Source organism: Carlito syrichta, unplaced genomic scaffold (assembly GCF_000164805.1).
Source record: "Carlito syrichta isolate Samal-C Ts95f unplaced genomic scaffold, Tarsius_syrichta-2.0.1 Scaffold315377, whole genome shotgun sequence".
Classification (NCBI taxonomy): Eukaryota; Metazoa; Chordata; class Mammalia; order Primates; family Tarsiidae; genus Carlito; species Carlito syrichta.
In genome coordinates this window covers 68,336-87,634 of record NW_007259473.1, presented here as the reverse complement: position 1 = coordinate 87,634, position 19,299 = coordinate 68,336, and the positions used below count along the sequence as shown (strand labels likewise).

The 19,299-nt window shown below is 47.4% G+C and overlaps 1 protein-coding gene across 1 annotated transcript in view; it reads left to right on the top strand.

Moving 5' to 3' along the window:
• MTHFD1 (methylenetetrahydrofolate dehydrogenase, cyclohydrolase and formyltetrahydrofolate synthetase 1) overlaps nucleotides 1-19,299 on the top strand; it is a 73,668-nt gene that overhangs the window by 44,055 nt on the left and 10,314 nt on the right. The window contains exons 16-24 of the mRNA XM_021706247.1: nucleotides 3,147-3,249; nucleotides 6,467-6,543; nucleotides 7,778-7,918; nucleotides 9,381-9,449; nucleotides 9,716-9,827; nucleotides 9,913-10,052; nucleotides 13,126-13,167; nucleotides 16,815-16,915; nucleotides 17,727-17,904. Of these exons, the coding sequence (XP_021561922.1) occupies nucleotides 3,147-3,249; nucleotides 6,467-6,543; nucleotides 7,778-7,918; nucleotides 9,381-9,449; nucleotides 9,716-9,827; nucleotides 9,913-10,052; nucleotides 13,126-13,167; nucleotides 16,815-16,915; nucleotides 17,727-17,904 (963 nt within the window). The remainder of the gene's footprint in view (nucleotides 1-3,146; nucleotides 3,250-6,466; nucleotides 6,544-7,777; nucleotides 7,919-9,380; nucleotides 9,450-9,715; nucleotides 9,828-9,912; nucleotides 10,053-13,125; nucleotides 13,168-16,814; nucleotides 16,916-17,726; nucleotides 17,905-19,299) is intronic.

Here is a 19,299-nt window from a genome sequence, read left to right as displayed (position 1 = left end):
CTGGCTACTTGGAAGGCTGTGGCGGAAGGATCACTGGAGTCTAGCAGATTGACGCTGGGGTGACCGTGAGTGTGTCATGGCACTCCAACCAGGGCGATGGAGTGAGACTCCAACACACACAAAAAAATTATTTGGGCATGATAGTCCCAGTTACTTGGCAGACTGAGGTGAGGGAATCACCTGAGCCAAGGAGTTCGAGGCTGCAGTGAGCCAAGATTGTGTCACTGCACTCCAGTCTGGGCGACAGAGTAAGACTTTGTCTCTGAAAAATAAATAAATAAATAAAAAGCTCTAGGCTTTTAAATCAAGAAATTTGCCCAAGATTATAGGATCCCTTGCAGGGTGACAGCTAGAACCTAGGCCCCCATTCCTAGGTCCCCCTACATCCTTTGTCATGGGTTACCACGTCTACCCTGTGGTATTCAGTTAAGTGTGGGTCGTCAACAGCAGATTCTTAGCATAGCAGGTAAGAACTTCACTGGCTTCTGTCAACAATGTCACCTTCTAGGCTTTTAGGGCTATTTGACAAGCCAGTGAGCGTCCAGCACTGGAAGCACTTGAAGTTTTATAACAGGTCATCATGGCACAGGGGAGGAACCATAGGATAAGTGAAAGGAAACATGTCCCTTCCTCCCTCCCTCCCTCCCTTCCTTCCTTCCTTCCTTTCTTTCTTTCCTTCCTTTTTTTTGAGTAGGAGTCTCACTCTGTGGTCCAGGCAGGAGTGCAATGGCATGCTCGTGGCCACTGAAACCTCGATCTGCTGGGCTCCAATGATCCCTCCGCCTCAGGCTTCCAAGTAGCCAGAACTATAGGCGCGTGCTACAACGCCCGGCTAATTTTTTTATTTATTGTAGTTAGGAGGTCTTGCCAAGTTACCTGGGCTGGTCCCAAACCCTTGGGCTCCCAAAGTGCTAGGATTACAGACTGAGCCACTGAGCCCACCCTCATTTTTTTATTTATTGTAGAGACAAGGTCTCGCCATGTTGCCTAGGCTGGCCTTGAACCCATGGACTCAGGCAATACTCTCCCCTCTGCCTCGCCTCCACCTCCCAAAGTGCTTAGATTTCAGGCGTGAACCACCATGCCCGGCCTGCCTGCCCCCCTCCTTCCATCCTTCTTTCCCCCTCTCCCTCCCCGTGTCCCTCCCTCCCTCCTTTTTTGTTTCTGTTTTTTGATTCAGAGTCTCACTCTGTCATCCAGGCTGAAATGCAGTGGCACAATCATGATAATCACAGCTAACCAAACCCTCAATCTCCTGGGATCAGGTGAACCTTCCTTCTCAGCCTCCTGAGTAGCTGGGACTACAGGCACATACTACCCTGCCTGGCTAATTTTTTTTACAGATGTGGTTTCTCTGTTGTGCAGGCTAGTCTTGAATTCCTGGGCTCAAGTGAACCTCTCACCTAGGGTTCCTCCTAAAGTGCTAGGATTACAGGCACGAACCACCACGCCCAGCCAGGAACACATTCTATAAGCACTTTCCGTTTCAGGATGCGACCTAGGTATACCTTGTAAATACGTAAAATTTCCAAATTCTGTGAGGAGAAAATAAAACCCTTTTTTGAGCCGGGCTCAGTAGCTCAGCCTGTAATCCCGCGCTTTGGGAGGCTGAGGTGACTGGATTGCCTGAACCTGCGGGTTCGAGATCCGCCTGGGCAACTTGGCAAGACCTCTTCTCTACAATAAATCAAAAAATTAGCCGGGCGTGGTAGCACGCGCCTGTAGTTCCAGCTACTTGGAAGGCTGAGGCAGAAGGATCGCCGGAGCCCAGCAGGTCGAGGCTGCGGTGGCCAGGAGTGACCACTTCACTCCAGTCTGGGTGACAGAGTGAGACTCCAACTCAAAAAATAAGCAAATAAAACCCTTTTTGTGCCTTTTGGAATAGGAAGAAGTCGGTGAAAGTATAGCACTGCATAAAAGGCGTGTAAAAGGCATCGATTTGTATTGCTTGATCTTTAATTCTGCACTTCCTACAGTTTCATTTGAATTTGGCTTTTCGGTTGTCTAATTGAAAAAGCTTTGTGGCCAGGCTTGGTGGCTCAGCCTGTAATCTCAGCACTTTGGGAGGCCGAGGCAAGCAGATGGGCTGAGTCCGCAGGTTCAAGGCCAGCCCGGGCAACTTGGCAAGACCTCGACTCTACAATAAATAAAAAATTAGCTGGGCGTGGTAGTGCACATCTGTACTTCCGGCTACTTGGAAGGCTGAGGCGGAAGGATCAGCTGAGCCCAGCAGGTCAAGGCTGTGGTGGCCATGAATGTGCCTCTGCACTCCAGCCTGGGTGTCAGTGAGACTCTGACTCAAAAAAAAAAGCTTTGCACTTTGCAAAATTGCTTTTCCTGTCAATGTATTTGAGTTTGAATTAGAAAGTATAGGTGTCTTACAGCTCCTTTTGGTCACTCTGATTCTAGAGTGCCTTTAGGGAAATGTCCCTGGTGCTCACATATAGGGCCATAAATGCTCACAGTATATTGATACATGCTGGAAAGTTGCAGATACCAGGATGAAGTCACTATTGTGAGACCCAGGCAACGCAGAAGGCCCAAAGGCGAGGAGGTTTGTGCTTACATGTCTGATGTAAGAGCTGCTTCCAGAGACTTTCCAAAGCCTTACAAGAAGTCCCTCACATCCTTCACACAGCTCCTGCTCTGCATGGCTTGCATGTTCCACATATGTACATATGTTCCTGCAACAAGGCTGTCACTAGACATTCTTTAGGATTGCAATAATTCAGATAAGATGCTCTCAAAAGGACACCTGCCCAGTAATGGCATCTCTACCAGTGACCTGATGACTGACTGGGCTTGGGCCTCTGGAACCAGAGAACTCTGTTTCTGAGGAGCTTACAAGAGCCTCTCCACTGATCCTTCCCTTGCTGGATGCACGTGTGGCATCCCAGGTTATAATCCTCACTTACTCCTGAGTAAATTTAGCATGTTTGGAGATAATTTTCTTTAATGTCTTTTTTAAGGTTGGCAGGAAGAAATAGCCCCCAGCTTTAGCCAAAGGTGTTTCCCCTTCTGAATTTAAAGTGGTTTGCATCTCCCAGAGGGTATCTTATCTGGCAATGGAGTTAATTTTTTTTTAAATTTAATATGCCTCTGTTTGTTTTGTCTTATTCCATGCTTTCATTTTCCGACCTCGTCAGAGACTAGGCATTGAAAAGACTGACCCTACCACACTGACAGATGAAGAGATAAACAGATTCGCAAGGTTGGACATCGATCCAGAAACCATAACTTGGCAAAGAGGTACTAGAGCAGTAAACCAGTCCCTTTTGGGGGACTATTTTGCATACCCTACACCCTCTAAGGACTTGTTAAAATGTGAGGCCTAGAAGCTTCTGTGTTGGTATTTTCAGTTAAGGCATGACCGAGATGGTGACATTATTTGTTATTCTTGCCATCTCTGTCAGTATCTCTCTCCTTATTAGCTGTAATCAAGTCTCTCTTTGTTGGAGTGGTTGAGCATTTTGCTGGCTGTTCAGTGTTGATTGAAATGAGGGTGGTTTCAAGGAAGTTCATGCATAAACCAAAAATAACATTTTACAAGTTTCATTTTATGCAGAATGTGTCAGTGTCATGAAGTAGCAAGATTATGTTTAATCGCTTCAGGAATCATGTGACACCTTTATTCTCAGAATCCATGTCTGGCATAAGTGACTTGGTTTTTCCTGTAGCTTTCTTGCTTGCCTGATCATTTTTTACCTCATTTTATTAAATTCTCTTGCAACAGATGAGATGACCTCAAGGTTTAAATACTTAGCAGTTTAGTAAGGAAGTTGCCTGGCTTCACTGCCGCATGTCACTACTCAGTATGTACGAAACCAGCATGGCTGAGCATTTTATCCTGTGCCAAGAGTACACCCTTCTTCCTGTGTCATGGCTGAGGAATTTCCATCTGCCATGCAGGATGCAGCTAATGGCCAATTTATTGACTGTTTTTGTGATTTTTGTGGGCTCAAAAACTGTTGCTATCCAACAGCATTTTAAAAATGATGCTCTTAATATCTAAAACCAAGAGAATAAAGGTATTTCTCTTTCTTTGCTTCAATAGCTTTGGACAAATGGTACAATATTTTATAAGGCACAAACTAAAGATCCATTTTGAAAATATGGTATCTCATACTTTTCCTTTGCTTTGTATCTAATTCATGCTTTCTAAGAAAATAGGAGCAGACAAAAAAATGGATCATACCTATTGACGAGCTATTTTTTAAAGAAAAATTAGTTATAAGGAAATTGACAATTTTTAAAATAAGGTTGGCTCTAACAACACATTATATCCTTCCCTTATATGTGTGACGTGATGTGTGTGTGTATGTTTTAGGAGACACTGCTTTTTGTGTTTAAATTATGACAGTCTTCATGGAAAAATAATTTGTCATGTTTTCAAGTGCCTGAAAGATGCTTCTCCTTGCCTATCTAGAGGATGAGCTGGCTTTTGTTGTTCATTGTGTGTTTCATTGTTACTGTTTGGCATTTCATACTGGAATGGAAACTCCTCTTTCCTCACTGTGCCCACATTACTCTCAGTGCTTCCCTGCCCATGCCAGATGGGGAGGTTTTCTCTCCCACAACAATTCAACTCAGTCCTTCAGGGGATACTGACTGGGTGTCCTACGATTTAACTCAATTCTGACACTGACTGAAGCAGACCCCACAGGTTCGGGGTTCAGTCTCATGAGACTGCTCCCCGCTTCAGATACGAATCACAAGCCTACATTGTCACCTGTGTTTCTGACCAACTGGAGGTTACCATGACCCAGTCTTCAGGTTCACTCATTTGATGGAATGGCTTGCAGGAGACGGTTTACTTTTGTCTGGGGATATTACAAAGGCTGCAGCTCAGGGATGTAAGAGAAGGATGCGTGGGTCCCTCTCCCAGCACCTTACTGTGTGCACCAGCCAGGAAGCTCACCAGATCGTATTGTAGTGAGGTTTTTTTTTTTTGAGTTGGAGTCTCTCTGTCGCCCAGACTGGAGTACAGTGGCCGCTCCTGGCCCCCGCAACCTTGACCTGCTGGGCTCCAGCGACCCTTCCGACTCAGCCTTCCGAGTAGCCAGAATTACAGGCATGCACTACCACACCCGGCTGATTTTTTGATTTATTGTAGAAATGAGGTCTTGCTGCCCAGGCGGGCCTCGAACCCACGGGCTCAGGCAGTCCACTCACCTCAGCCTCCCAAAAGCGCGGGATTACAGGCTGAGCCACCGAGCCCGGCTTGTAGTGAGTTTTTCTAGGCCTTAGTCTCCATCCCCTACCCCCTACCTGGAGCTTAGTGGGTCGGACTGAAAGTTCCAGCCCTCTCTCTAATCACTTCATCTATTTGGTGACCAGGCCCCTCCTGAGGCTGTCTAGGGGATCCACCCCTACGTCACCTCGTTAGCATAAACTCAGGTGTGACCAAAAGGTGTTTGTTAGGAATTAACAAGACACTCTGTCACCCTTGAAATTCCAAGAGCTCTGTGGACCTCATGGCAAGAGTCCAGGACCACGATCAGATCTTTCCTGTTATTCTGCACATATCAAAACCAAAATTGGGAGTACACTAAAATGTTAACAGCAGTTGGGTGTAGTGGCTCATGCCTGTAATCCCAGCACTTTGGGAGGTGGAAGCGAGAGTATTGCCTGAGCCCATGGATTCGAGACCAGTCTGGGCAACATGGTGAAAGCTTGTCTCTACAGTAAATCAAAAAATTAGCTGGGCATGGTTGTACGCACCTGTAGTCCTGGCTACTTGGAAGGCTGAGGTGGAAGGATCATCCGAACCCAGCAAGTTGAGGCTGTGGTGGCCGTCAGCATGCCACTGCACTCCAGCCTAGGTGACATAGTGAGACTCCAACTCAAAAAAAAAAAAAAAATTTGTTAACAGCAGGTGGTCCTGGGAGGGGGTTAGGATCATTTTGTTAGTTGGTTGATCTTTGCATGTTTTGTGAGGTTATGCTGTATGTGAATGGCTATTCTGTCATCAGAATAGAAATGATCTCTTCCAAGTGCTGAAGACCAGGCCTAGTACCCAGTGTGTTTTAAAAGGCATCAGCACGTGCCCTGAGCTTATGGCTCCTGTGTTTCTGAGGGTTGGTGGAAGGTCAGTGAGTCATCACTCCACAGAGCAACAACACAAACCTCAGCCTTTTCAAAAGATGTAGACTGCTCTGTTTTTCTTGCAATATGGAACATGTTTTAAAAATAGAATCCAGATTTCTAGTTAATTGTTTGAATTCTCTAAAAGGAGTAAACCCAAGCCACTCCACATTCCTTTGCTTTTAAAATAATGCCTGTGTATTTATGGCACGTGGACACCGTTTCTTAATTTTAGCGTATATTCTAGCCTTACCATCAATTTTGAAACCAAATCTTAATAGGCAATCATTAAATTGGACTTGTCACTTTAACACTCTGCTGCTTCCTTTAACTTTGTGGGCCTTTCACTAAAAATCGCTGTGTGTCCTGCTTTTTGCTGCAGTGCTGGACACCAACGACAGGTTCCTGAGGAAGATCACGATTGGACAGGCTCCCACAGAGAAGGGGCACACGCGGACGGTAGCTATTTGTCCCTTTCCAAGTAGATGAGATCCTATGCACTGCATCTTGCTGCTTCTCTCCTCCTCCGTCCTCTCCCATACGATTGATACTGCCAGGTGCTGTTCTGCCTTCTCCCTTTTAATATGGCAGTGAGTGGGTGTGTGGTATTGAGCACTCCTGACAGCTTTTGCAATACATCCCATGTGTCACCTGTGTGTTTCCCCCCAGCCTTTTTTCCTGGAGGAGGAGAGCCCCCAGTGAGTGTCCTTGTAGAGAAATTGATTAAAATTGCTTCTTTCTTGTGGCCATTTTGTGGTATGTCTCCTTGGTGTAAGAGCGTTTGTGTTGTTCCTTTGTAGGTGAGGGAAACTGTCACCCCACAATTATCACAGGGATAAAACAATAGCTTTCTGGTCCCACCAGAACATCTATTTTTTTTTTTTAATTGAGTACTCAAGGTCTTGGAATAATTAATTACACATCTTTGCTATTGGAGGAATTTTTTTTTTTTTAGTTGGAGTCTCTGTCACCCATGCTGGAGGGCAGTGGCATGCTTCCAGCCACCACAGCCTTCGCCTACTGGGCTCCTGCGATCCCTCCGCGTCAGCCTTCCAAGTAGCTGGGACTACAGGCGTGCGCCTACCACGTCTGGCTAATTTTTTTTTAAACTTATTGTAGAGACAAGGTCTTGCCAAGTTTCCCGGGTGGGTCTAGAACCCATGTGCTCAGGCAGTCCTCTCACCTCGGCCTCCCAGAGTGCTGGGATTACAGGCTGAGCCTCCGAGCCCGGCTTAGAGGAATATTTTGTGTAGTATCCTGTTATTCTATCTTTTTAAGTTATTTGATTAAACCTCAGATGCAAAAGAAAAGATGACTTTTGCAGTTCATGAATCCTGTTTAACAGTTTTTGTTGTTGTTGTTGTTGTTGTTGTTGTTTTGAGTTGGAGTCTCACTCTGTCGCCCAGACTGGAGTGCAGTGGCCGCTCCCAGCCACCACAGCCTCGACCTGCTGGGCTCCGGTGATCCTTCCACCTCAGCCTTCCAAGTAGCCGGAATTACAGGAATGCACTACCACGCCCGGCTGATTTTTTTATTTATTGTAGAGATGAGGTCTCGCTGCCCAGGCGGGTCTCGAACCCGTGGGCTCAGGCAATCCACTCACCTCAGCCTCCCAAAGGCGCGGGATTACAGGCTGAGCCACCCAGCCCAGCTTGTTTAACAGTTTTTGCTGGTGTTTCTTCCTTGTCCACAGGCCCAGTTTGATATCTCTGTAGCGAGTGAAATCATGGCTGTCCTGGCTCTCACCAGTTCCCTAGAAGACATGAGAGAAAGACTGGGCAAAATGGTGGTGGCATCCAGCAAGAAAGGGGAGCCCGTCAGTGCTGAGGACCTGGTGAGTTCTTGGCGTGCCAATCTTGGTGACACATCTGTGTCCATTGTCCTAGTGTCTTTCAGTAGTTATTAATTCCAAATTGACTGGGTGCAGTGGCTCACAACTGTAATCCCAACACTTGGGAGACCGAGGCAGGAGAATTGCTTGAATGCAGGAGTTGGAGACTAGCCTGGGCAACATAGTGAGACCTTATCTGTACAGAGAAATTTTAAAATTAGCTAAATATGATGGCTTGTGCCAATAGTCCCGGCTACCAGGAGGCTGAGGTGGAAGGATTACCTGAGCCCAGGAGGTTGAGGCTGTGGTGAAGTGTACTCCTGACACTGCACTCCAGCTTGTATGACAGAGTGAGACCCCGACTCAAAAAAATAATTTGTAATAAAATTTGTGCTCTACTTAAGATGTTGCAATTAACTCATCAGTTCATTTCCATTTTGCTAATTACAAGATAATTATGAAATATGTAAAAAGCACTTCATAATGAATAGTAGGTTGTAAGCAATCCTATTCGGCTAATTAAAAGATAGTTATGAAATATGTACAGAATACTTCATAGTGAATAGTACCATGTGGTGCGCCAGGAATAGACCACAAGTTCCAGGTGACTTGAGTAGCATCTTTATCCCGTATCTCCAAGAGCAAGTGCATGACTTCAATTTGCAGAGAGCATTAAGGGAGCCATTGATTTATCTTTGTCACCAGTTGGTTCGACTATGGTTGATAGCTTCACAGAGGGACCTGGCATTGAGGAGTTGGTATTGAGCTCCTGGGTTGTATTTCAACCTCAGCTTTGAGAAACGCATACTGAATTTGGTTTTTGGCCTTTTCTCCCTAGACAGCTCAGTACTAGAAGCCAGCTGTCCATGCTCTAAATGAGTCTGATATGGATTCCCCCATCAGTCAGTGGCAGCACTTGATTGGGATGCTTGTTTCCAGAGTCACATGTTTTTTCAGAAGTTGCCTGTGAATGTCATTTTCATTTTGTCTGTTTTCCCTGCTTAAAATAACCAGTAACTTCTGTTAGGTACAGTGGCTCACACTTGTAATCCCAGCACTTTGGGAGGCCAAGGCAGGAGGATTGCTCGAGACCAGCCTGGGCTATATATAGCAAGACCCCGTCTCTATAAAAAAATTTAAAAATTGGCTGGATGTGGTGGCTTATATGTGTAGTCCCAGCTACTTGAGAGGTTAAGGCAAAAGGATTGCCTGTGCCTAGGAGGTCGAGGCTGCAGTGAACCGTGATCACCTAGTCACTCCAGCCTGGGTGACAGACCGAGACCCCAACTCAGAAAAAAAACAAAACAAGAAACTGGTAACTTCATAGTATATTCAGACAACAGCAACAGGCATGGATGGGCCAGTTCAAGTGACCACGATGGTAAAGAGGGAAGGCCTGGAATGCTGTGCATTGGTTTCAGAAGGCTGCTGCCAGGATCTCACGCTTCCCATGTTCATTTCTCAGGGAGTGAGTGGCGCGTTGGCGGTGCTTATGAAGGATGCCATCAAGCCCAACCTCATGCAGACGTTAGAGGTGAGTCTGAGCTGGCTCTGCACAGTCTACAGAGGGGCTGTGGGCACTCTCCCTGGGTGTCAGAGACTGCCTCCACCTGCCCCTCCCTTTCTCCTGTTCTTTCCCACTACTGTGACAGGGACATGCCGGAAATAAAAGAGAAGACTTGGTGTTTTCCCTCTGGAAAGTCATTTTCATTCGGATTCTAACTGACTTCCATGCCCTTGACCATGATCCATTCTGAAGCAAGATTAGCCACTTTGCTCACGGTGTCCCGGTTTACACAGGGCACCCCAGTGTTTGTCCACGCCGGCCCATTTGCCAACATCGCACACGGGAATTCCTCAATCATCGCAGATCGGATCGCCCTCAAGCTGGTTGGCCCAGAAGGATTTGTAGGTGAGTACTTTTGCAAAATTGCTTTTCTTGGAACACCAGGGGAGTCAGGATGGCATGTTACAGTTGTTCTTCTCCTTACTTACAGTGACGGAAGCAGGATTTGGAGCCGACATTGGAATGGAGAAGTTCTTCAACATCAAGTGCCGGTACTCTGGTCTCCAGCCTCACGTGGTGGTGCTGGTTGCCACCATCAGAGCACTGAAGATGCACGGGGGCGGCCCCACGGTGAGGTCTGGGGCTTGACGGGTCTGACTGTGGGCAGCCTTCTGAAGGCCAGAAGGAAGTGGGGTGACCCGTGCCTGCTTCTTCATTAAGTTGCTCTTGTCCTCATGATCAACAGGGTGTCAGAGGCAAAGGACAGGCAGACAGCCCTCGTGCTGGCCACCTCATCCCACAGGCACCATCAGCTCTTGGCGTTTTACCAGCACTGTATGGCTACATGGCCCACCTTCCCAAGGAAATCATCTTGTATCTAGGCCCCTCCAAGGACGAGTGCTTGGCCATCCCCACAAAAAATGCCTATGCTCAGACTGTTCTTACTAAATCTAAATCCCATTTTCCCTCTAAACACTGACACCAGCAGCCAACCAAAGCATTTAGCTGAGACAGGCGTCAGCCCCTCTTGAGTAGTTCATGCTGGACCCCAACTACTGGAGTGGGAGGAGGAAAGAGGAAGGATAGATCTGCTCGGGACAGCTCTTGGTCATAGAACTTGGTATTTTCCTGAATTCCTGCTGTCTAGATATTGTACTTTTTTTTTTTGAGTTGGAGTCTTGCTCTATTGCCTAGGCTGGAGTGCAATGGCATGCTCAGGGCCACCGCAGCCTCGACCTGCTGGTCTCAGGCCATTCTTTTGCCTAAGCCTTCCAAGTAGCTGGAACTACAGGCATGTACCACCAAGCTCGGCTCATTTTTCTTGATTTATTGTAGAGATGAGGTCTCAACAAGTTGTCTAGGCAGTCTCGAACTCGTGAGCTCAGGCAATCCTCCTACCTTGGCCTCCTTTTAAAGTACTGGGATTATAGGCGTAAGCCACTGCGCCTGGCCTGATACTGTATTTTTTTTTTGGAGTTGGAGTCTCACTCTGTCACCCAGACTGGAGTGCAGTGGCCACTCCCTGCCACCGCAGCCTCGATCTGCTGGGCTCCGGCGATCCTGCCTCAGCCTTCTAAGTAGCTGGAACTACAGGCGCGCGCTACCACACCCGGCTCATTTTGATTTATTGTAGAGATGAGGTCTCGCCAAGTTGCCCAGGCAGGACTCGAACCCGCGGGCTCAGACATTCCACTCACCTCAACCTCCCAAAGACGCGGGATTACAGGATGAGGCACCGAGCCCGGCTGTATTTTTTTTTTTTTTAAGTTGGAGTCTCACTCTATTGTCTAGGCTGGAGTGCAGTGGCCCACTCACGGCCACCCCAGCATCAACCTGCTGGGCTCCAGCGATCCTTTCACCTCAGCCTTCCAAGTAGCCGTTACCACACCCACCTTTTTGATTTATTGTAGACAAGGTCTTGCCAAGTTGCCTGGGCTAGTTTCTGACCTGTGGGCTCAGGCAATCCACTTACCTTGGTCTCCCAAAGTGCTGGGATTACAGGCTTAGCCACCGAGCCCGGCCGATATTGTATTTTTTATCCTACTATTTTAATACCTTTTCCTCAGAACCTGCATGTAGTTTTCTGAAATCACTTGACATATTCAATTCCTATTCTCCAGGAACTTGTAACTCACGAGATAAGACCTCCCTCACCTAAAAATAATGTCAGTATTTCTTGGTGTGATCATGGCTTGTCTAAAGAGCTAATCTCAATTGTTTGGGCCCCAGAACCTCTTTATAGTCCTGGACATTCTTGAGCGCCTCAGAGAGCTTTTGTTTATGTGAGCTATAGCTGTTGATGTTTACTATATTAGAAATTAAAACTGAGTTGCGTGTTCACATAAAGAACTTTTTCTTCATGAACATTTCCTATCCCCCCCCCCCCCCAATGTAGGCATTGTACATTTTCCAGATGTCTTCTGGATCTGGCTTAATAGAAGACAGCCGGATTCTTGTTTTCTGCATTTGGCCTGCTGTGACATCACGTGCCACGTGACCTTTGAAAGAGTCCCTTGTACACTCAGTAAGAGAATGCGAGTGACAGGGCCATAGCATCTGATGGAACCTTCTGGAAATAGTTTGGACCTCATGTACCCCCTGAAAGGATTAGATCCCCAGACCACACTGAGAATACTGTCATAGCACAACCCTAGCACACCTCTCCAGTGTGCTGTCCCCCACATACCAAAGGCGCTCCCAACCCGGGACCCTCTTTTGCTAGTAGTGCAAGATAGACTCACTTTTTCTTCCCACATTTCTCTTTTGCACCCCTTTGCTCACCCTGGCCATTGTGCCTGCTTTCCTTCCATCCTCCTGACTTCATGGTCTAGAAACAACAGTGCTGGCACCTAACCTGGGGCACTGAGAGGAGGGCTTTGCACAAACAGTTCGGCCAAGGAGCCATACTCACTGCTCTCGGTACCCTGAAAACAGGAAGGCCTATGAGGTCCCTGCTTCCTATCCTGCCTCCACGTGATCCCTTCTGGAGTTGGGGCACTTTGGTCTCCCTGGGCAGCAGGAGAGGACCGAGCTGGAGGCTTCTCAGTCATGGTCCACTGCCCACGTTGGGTGCAGGAAACCAGCACCTTGGGTGAGCCACCACACAGGTCAGGGTAGGTCCCCCAGGCACCTCCATCATGCACTCACTGCTTAACTCTAGGGCCACCTTTACATATTCTCTGTGACAGGAGGAAGAGCCTTCTGTGGTGTTTCCCTCTTGTCTGTATTGTTCCTGCACCACGTTCAGCTCCAACCAGTGGCAGTGGGGCTAGGGACCAGCTTGTCAATGGAGTAGTCGTCACAGGCTTCAGTGACAGACATTCACGGTGGCTTCTGCAGGGCCAACAGCTGCCTTTTCTTTCTCCACTCTCTCTACTTCCAGCCCCACTCTGTGGCCTTCACTGCATGAGCCCCTGCCCCTGTCTGGGACACATCCCTGTCCACCTCTCCTGCCGCACATCTGGCCTTTCACTCCTTAATTCAGCTCTCAGCGATCTCCCACTGCGCTCAAGACAGGTGTTTTCATCCTGTGATGTATGATTGGTCATGTGTCCTAAGTCCTCAGGGTAGGAAACAACCTCCTACCACTGTCTGTGACCCTGAACGTGCAGCCTCTTGCCTCTGACATGTGACAAGCACCGTTTTAAACTAGAATCTCATTGTAAGTAGGAGCCGCCTCTGACTCTGTATCCTTTCCTTCCAGGTCACTGCTGGACTGCCTCTTCCCAAGGCTTATGTAGAGGAGGTAACGTCAGCTATTTCTAATTCCTTGTCTTAGAAATCACCACACTTTGAGCCAGCACATCTCTACCTGGCCTGTGTGGAAGTGAATGGACATTGCCATAACCTGGGGGTGCCGGAAGCCAAGAGGCCCACAGGACACTGAGGGTTGTGTTAAATGAATAAATAGGGAAGTTGTGCCTCGCAAAACAGCTGCCCCACTCAGGATGTCAGTAAGCCACTGCCCTAGACCAGCGGTTGCTTCCCAGCAGTGGTGATTTTGTCTTCAGGAGACATGTGGCAGTGTTTACAGATAATTTTGATTGTTTGTTTTGGTTTTGTTTTTTTAAAGATGTGGGGTACAGAAGCAAATAGAGACCATTTTTGAAATGCCTTTTCCTCTGCAAATTTCAAATCATATTAAGAGGTCAAGATCTGGTCAGGATCCTGGAGGTTTTCTAGGCAATGCTGCCATAGCTGGTTTGGTTTATAACATCAAACAGGAGCCTAAAGACCAATTTTGAGCTCTAACCTCTCCATATTTATATCATTTACCATCAAAGAATCATCTCCAGAGCCAGTTCCGGGTGGTTACATGAAAGACAGGCCCTCAGATAAGATAACAGGGTCCACCGCTGTCACCGTTAATTGTATTTTTCTGTCTTTGGTGGGGGCTTTTAAATTACCAAGCAATACAGGGTCACCATTCAGGCCCCAGATGAAATATTTCCAAGTTGACTAGAAAAAAATAGTTAGTGCCTCGCATCTGCCTGTCTTCTGAGTTCTGGTTTGCCTTTTTTGGTCATTTGTCTGACTCACACGTGGGAGGGGAATTCACAGTTCTGGCCCTCCTGCCACCCCTCAGCCTTTCCTGTGTCTAATTACAGTGACTGCCCCTCGCTGGCCCAGCTGGTGTCTTCATTTAAGAAAATGTTCTTGTTCAAAACGGTTCTCGATCAGTCTCACATATTAGTTGGTTTCCATGTGACTAGGGGTAAAGAATTAGCAGTGCTCTTTTTTATTTTTATTTTTTGAGTTGGAGTCTCACTCTGTCACTCAGGCTAAAGTGCAGCGCTATGCTCACGGCCATTGCAGCCTCGACATGCTGGGCTTAGCTGATTCTTCCATCTCAGCCTTTCAAGTAGCTGGAACCACAGGTGTGCGCTACCACACACGACTTATTTTTTGATTTATTGTAGAGATGAGGTCTTGCCAAGTTGCCTGGGCTGGTCTTGAACCCGTGGGCTCAAGCAATCCACTTGCCTCGACCTCCCAAAGTGCTGGGATTACAGCAGTGCTCTTTAGATTATCAAGTAAATCCTAATCTTGGTTTTCTGCTATTAAAGACAAAAAACCCAAATCATGTTGACAGTGATCCTGGTTGTTTTCCACCTTTATCCTACCCATTTCTTCTGCCATTTTGGGGTATCCACAAACCAAGCACTGGGTTTTACTCATGATTCTATGTATGTATTTTTATAGAAGACTACTTTTTTTTTTTTGAGTCAGAGTCTCACTCTGTAGCCCAGGCTGGAGTACAGTGGTACAGTGCTCACGGCCACCACAGCCTCGACCTGCTGGGCTCAGGAGATCCTTCTGCCTCAGCTTTCCAAGTTGCTGGAACTACAGGCACACGCCACCATGCCTGGCTAATTTTTTAATTTATTGTAGAGATGAGGCCTTGCCAAGTTGCCCAGGCTGGACTCGAACCCGTGAGCTCACGCAATCCTCTCGCTTCAGCCTCCCAAAGTGCTGGGATACAGGCATGAGCCATCATGCCTGGCCGACTATTTTATTTTTAAAATACTTAATGTATTTTTAAGCTTAATAGTAACATACTGTTTGTAAAAAAAAAAGAAAAGAAAAAAATTAAACATTACAAGAATATAACGTATGTGAGTTGGATCCCCCTAACAGTTGCATATTTCTCAACATTTAAAAAAAAGTATGAATTTTACACGCGTTTTTGTGTTTATCCAGAAATAGAATTAATTAAGCTCTCCATAGTTTTGCAGCTTTATTTAGTACATCCTGGACAGGTTCCATGTTAACACAGATGTGTCTCATTTTTCTAACATCTGCATGGTGAATGTTTATTGAGTATATATATCATCATTCATTGACCTAGTCCCCTACTGAAGGAGGTTTGTGTCTGATTATCCAATGCTGCAAGCAGGGATGCAGAAAACATACTTAAAGGCATGTTTCCTTGATGACTTCCCTTTAGACTTTATAGCATTTAGTTCTCTTTGTTTTGAGTTGGGGTTCTCATTCTGTTGCCCCGTCTGGAGTGCAGTGGCGTAATCACGGCTTACCACAACCTCGACCTCCTGGGCTCAAGCAATTCTTCTGCCTCATCCTCTCAAGTAGCTGGGACTATAGGTGTGCGCCACCATGCCTGGCTAATTTTCTAATTTTTTTTGTAGAAATGTGGTCTTGTTACGTTGCCCAGGCTGGTCTTGAACTCTCGGGCTCAAGCAATCCTCCCACTTCAGCTTCCTAACAGGTGTGAGCCACCTCACCCAGGCTCTTTGGTTCTTAAAGATAGCGTTTGACTTATGTGCTATAAATATTCCCACTTTACCCACATGGACCTAGTGAAGGTTCATGGTTGAATTCATTAAAACCTTTGAAAGCGGCCAGGTGCGGTGGCTCATGCCTACGGTCCCAGCACTTTGGGAGGTAGAGGTGAGAGGATTACTTGAGCCCAGGGGTTCGAGACCAGCCTGAGCAACATGGAGAGACCTCGTCTCTATGATAAATCAAAAAATTAGCCAGGTGTGGTAGTGCATGCCTTGGTCCCAGCTACTTGAAAGGCTGAAGCAGAAGGATCACTTGAGCCCAGCAGGTCGTGGCTGCAGTGGCTGTGAGCGTGCCACTGCACTCCAGCCTGGGCGACAGAGTAAGATTCCGACTCAAAACAAAACAAGCCTTTGAAAGCATTATGGCCGGGCTCAGTGGCTCAGCCTGTAATCCCGCACCTTGGGAGGCTGAGGTGAGTGGATTGCCTGAGCCCGTGGGTTCGAGACCCGCCTGGGCAGCGAGACCTCATCTCTACAATAAAAATCAAAAAATCAGCTGGGCGTGGTAGTGCATGCCTATAATTCCGGCTACTCGGAAGGCTGGGCGACCGAGTGAGACTCCAACTCAAAAAAAAAAAAAAAGAAAGCATTATGGCTACTGATTACTTCATATTTCCCTACAGTATTTATGGCAGTGGGATAACGAATGCCTCTTTTGTGCCAGGCACTGTGCTAGGTTCTGTCTTCAGCGGAAGAGTCTGTGCCATACTGAGTAGAGTCAGTTTGTGTCATCATACCCTATAGTACATAAAATCTATACACACACAATTTATAAATATAATTTGTGTAGGGCAGCCCATTCCTTTCAAACAGCAAATAAGCTATTACGAAATGGTGTAATGACAGCAAATGCGCCAGCTCCATGTTTTCCAGACAGTGGGGACACAACCACAGCTCTGCCCCAGTGTCCTGGGCTGGGCTGCATCCCCCCCGCCCCACAGCACCTGCTCCCTGCGCTGTGTGCAGCGCACGAGGGACCGTCTCTGCCGGCCTCCTTGGCCTGACAGCGAGTAGCTTTCCCTCGTAAGAAGAACTAGCATCTCTTTTTAGCTCTGCTCCTGACCTCAAGTCCTTTCCCTTGTTTTTGCAGAACCTGGAGCTGGTGGAAAAAGGCTTCAGTAACTTGAAGAAGCAAATAGAAAATGCCAGAATGTTTGGAGTGCCGGTGGTAGTGGCCGTGAATGTGTTCAAGTAAGCGCCGTGTGTGAGAGGAGAGACGTGCTGTGGAGATGCTAGAAAGCGTCACCTGGAGCTGCCTGTGTGACTCTGCTTCCAATTCCTCCTACTGATCGCAGCCCGTGGCTAGCCTGCGGCGTGACAGGCACCACGCACGTCATAACAGACTCGCCCCCTCACTTGCCCGGCCCCCAGAAGTCACACTGGGCTGCCGTGGCCCCTTTCTCTCCAATGGGTGGAGCGGGTAACACACAGTCCTAAATTAGATGTTCTTTTTTGTTCCGTGGGAGCTTTTTGTGTGGCCGGGAGGCCACAGGCCTACAACATTCCATTATTTTACCGGGGCTGGTAGGATATGATCTTGACAAAGAGTGGAACATGTTTGAGCTGATGTGTTCACAAGAACTGGTGTGGGTTGTTTAGGTATTGTACTTCTGGTTTGGGTTTTGTTACTGGGGCCTCATCACAGTGGAAGGGGAAGCGGCGTTTTTCAAAGCTAGTATGTACTGATTCCTTGTGGTGTGCTGGGAACGTTCCGAGTACTTTACATGGATGTGCCTCTGAGCCTCGTGACATTGCAACAAAATGAGTGCTCTGATTATTCCATTTTACCCACGTGGAAATTGAGGCTCGCAAAGATTAAGTAACGGTGGTGGCCAAAGTCACCCCGCTAGTAAGTGTGGCGCTGAGACTCAGATGCAGGCAGCACTTGTTGACTGGTGTCCATTTACCAGTGGGTGATTCACGTGGCTTTTAATGGCAAAAAGAAGATGTGTTCTGTCCTGCTGCCCTCTCCATTCCGTAACGTGAAGCGCTGCCTTTGCAGGACCGACACTGAGGCTGAGCTAGACCTCGTGATCCGCCTGGCCAGGGAACACGGGGCTTTCGATGCCGTGAAGTGCACGCACTGGGCGGAAGGGGGCAAGGGCGCTGTGGCCCTGGCTCAGTCCGTGCAGAGGGCAGCGCAGGCGCCCAGCAGCTTCCAGCTCCTCTATGACCTCCAGGTGGGTTGCTTACTGTACGTGGAAAAGAGAACAAAAAGCACAGCAAGGTCTGTGGCTACCAGTTTAGAGCCCTGTTTTGCAGCTTCCGCCTTGTGATTTGATTCTCACATTGGTAAATTACACGACCACAGCCTAGACTGTAGCCAGCTTTCTTCTGTCTTCTTTTTTTTTTTTTGAGTCTACTTCTCACTTTATTACCCAGGTTGGAGTGTACTAGCACCATCTTGGCTTACTGCAACCTCAACCTTCTAGGGTCAAGTGATCCTCCCACCTCAGCCTCCTGAGTAGCTAGGACTGGAGGTGTACACTACCATGCCTGGCTGAATTTTTTTTTCTTAAGAGAGATGAGGTCTCTCTTTGTTGCCCAGGCTGGTCTCGAACTCCTGGGCTCAAGCAGTTCTCTTGCCACAGCCTCCCAAAGTGCTGGGATTACAGGTGTGAGCCACCATACCCAACATTAGCCAGCTTTCTCACCAATATGTGCTGCTGCTTACTTATAGAGCAGGGGTCCAGGAAGAGTACTTGGGAGGTTGGCTCACATCCTAACTTGTGAAAAAAGCTCATGGTACAGAGCCTTTTGCTCGCAGAAAAGAGGATTCTATATCAACCAAGTGTGTAATTCAGTCCAGGGCATCAGCCGTGTTGTAGCAAATTGGCAAAGGGACTACATCAAGCTCACAAAAATTGGCTGACCCCTTCTCAGTAACAGGGGTCAGAGTGTGCTTTCTGGCTCACTTCCTGACGTGGTGCCGCCTCGGGTTCAGAGCCCTCAGGTACAAAACCAAAGTACCTCGGCAAACTTCATCATTTTTTCCATCACTGAGCAAATTAACTTACATCTGGCCTATGCGGAAGCCCTGCTTATTCTATGATATAATCAAGTTAGCTCAGAAAAATGTGGTTCTTTTTCTAGGATTGTGTTTTATTTACAGTTCTCTGTTCCATGCATTTCAGGATGTGACTGAATATCAAGTTGTATGGCCACAACAACTGGACACTTTCTTATCATGGAATGCATCTTGTAGTGAATTCTGCCTGCCTCAGCCTCCCAAGTAGCTGGAACTATAGGCGCGTGCCACCACGCCTGGCTGATTTTTGAAATTTTATTGTAGAGATGAGGTCTCACTGTGTTGCCCACAGTGAGGCTGGTCTTGAACTCCTGGGCTCAGGAAATCTTCTCATCTCAGCCTCTCAAAGTGCTGGGATTATAGTCGTAAGCCACTGCGCCCACCAAATTCTGCTTGTATTCTTAGATTAGTTTTTGGCTTGGTTTTTAAAAGCTAATCAGACTTTCAAAAGTAGCCGTAAAAAGAAGGAAAGAAGCTGGGCTCGGTGGCTCAGCCTGTAATCCCAGCACTTTGGGAGGCTGAGGTGAGTGGATTGCCTGAGTCCACA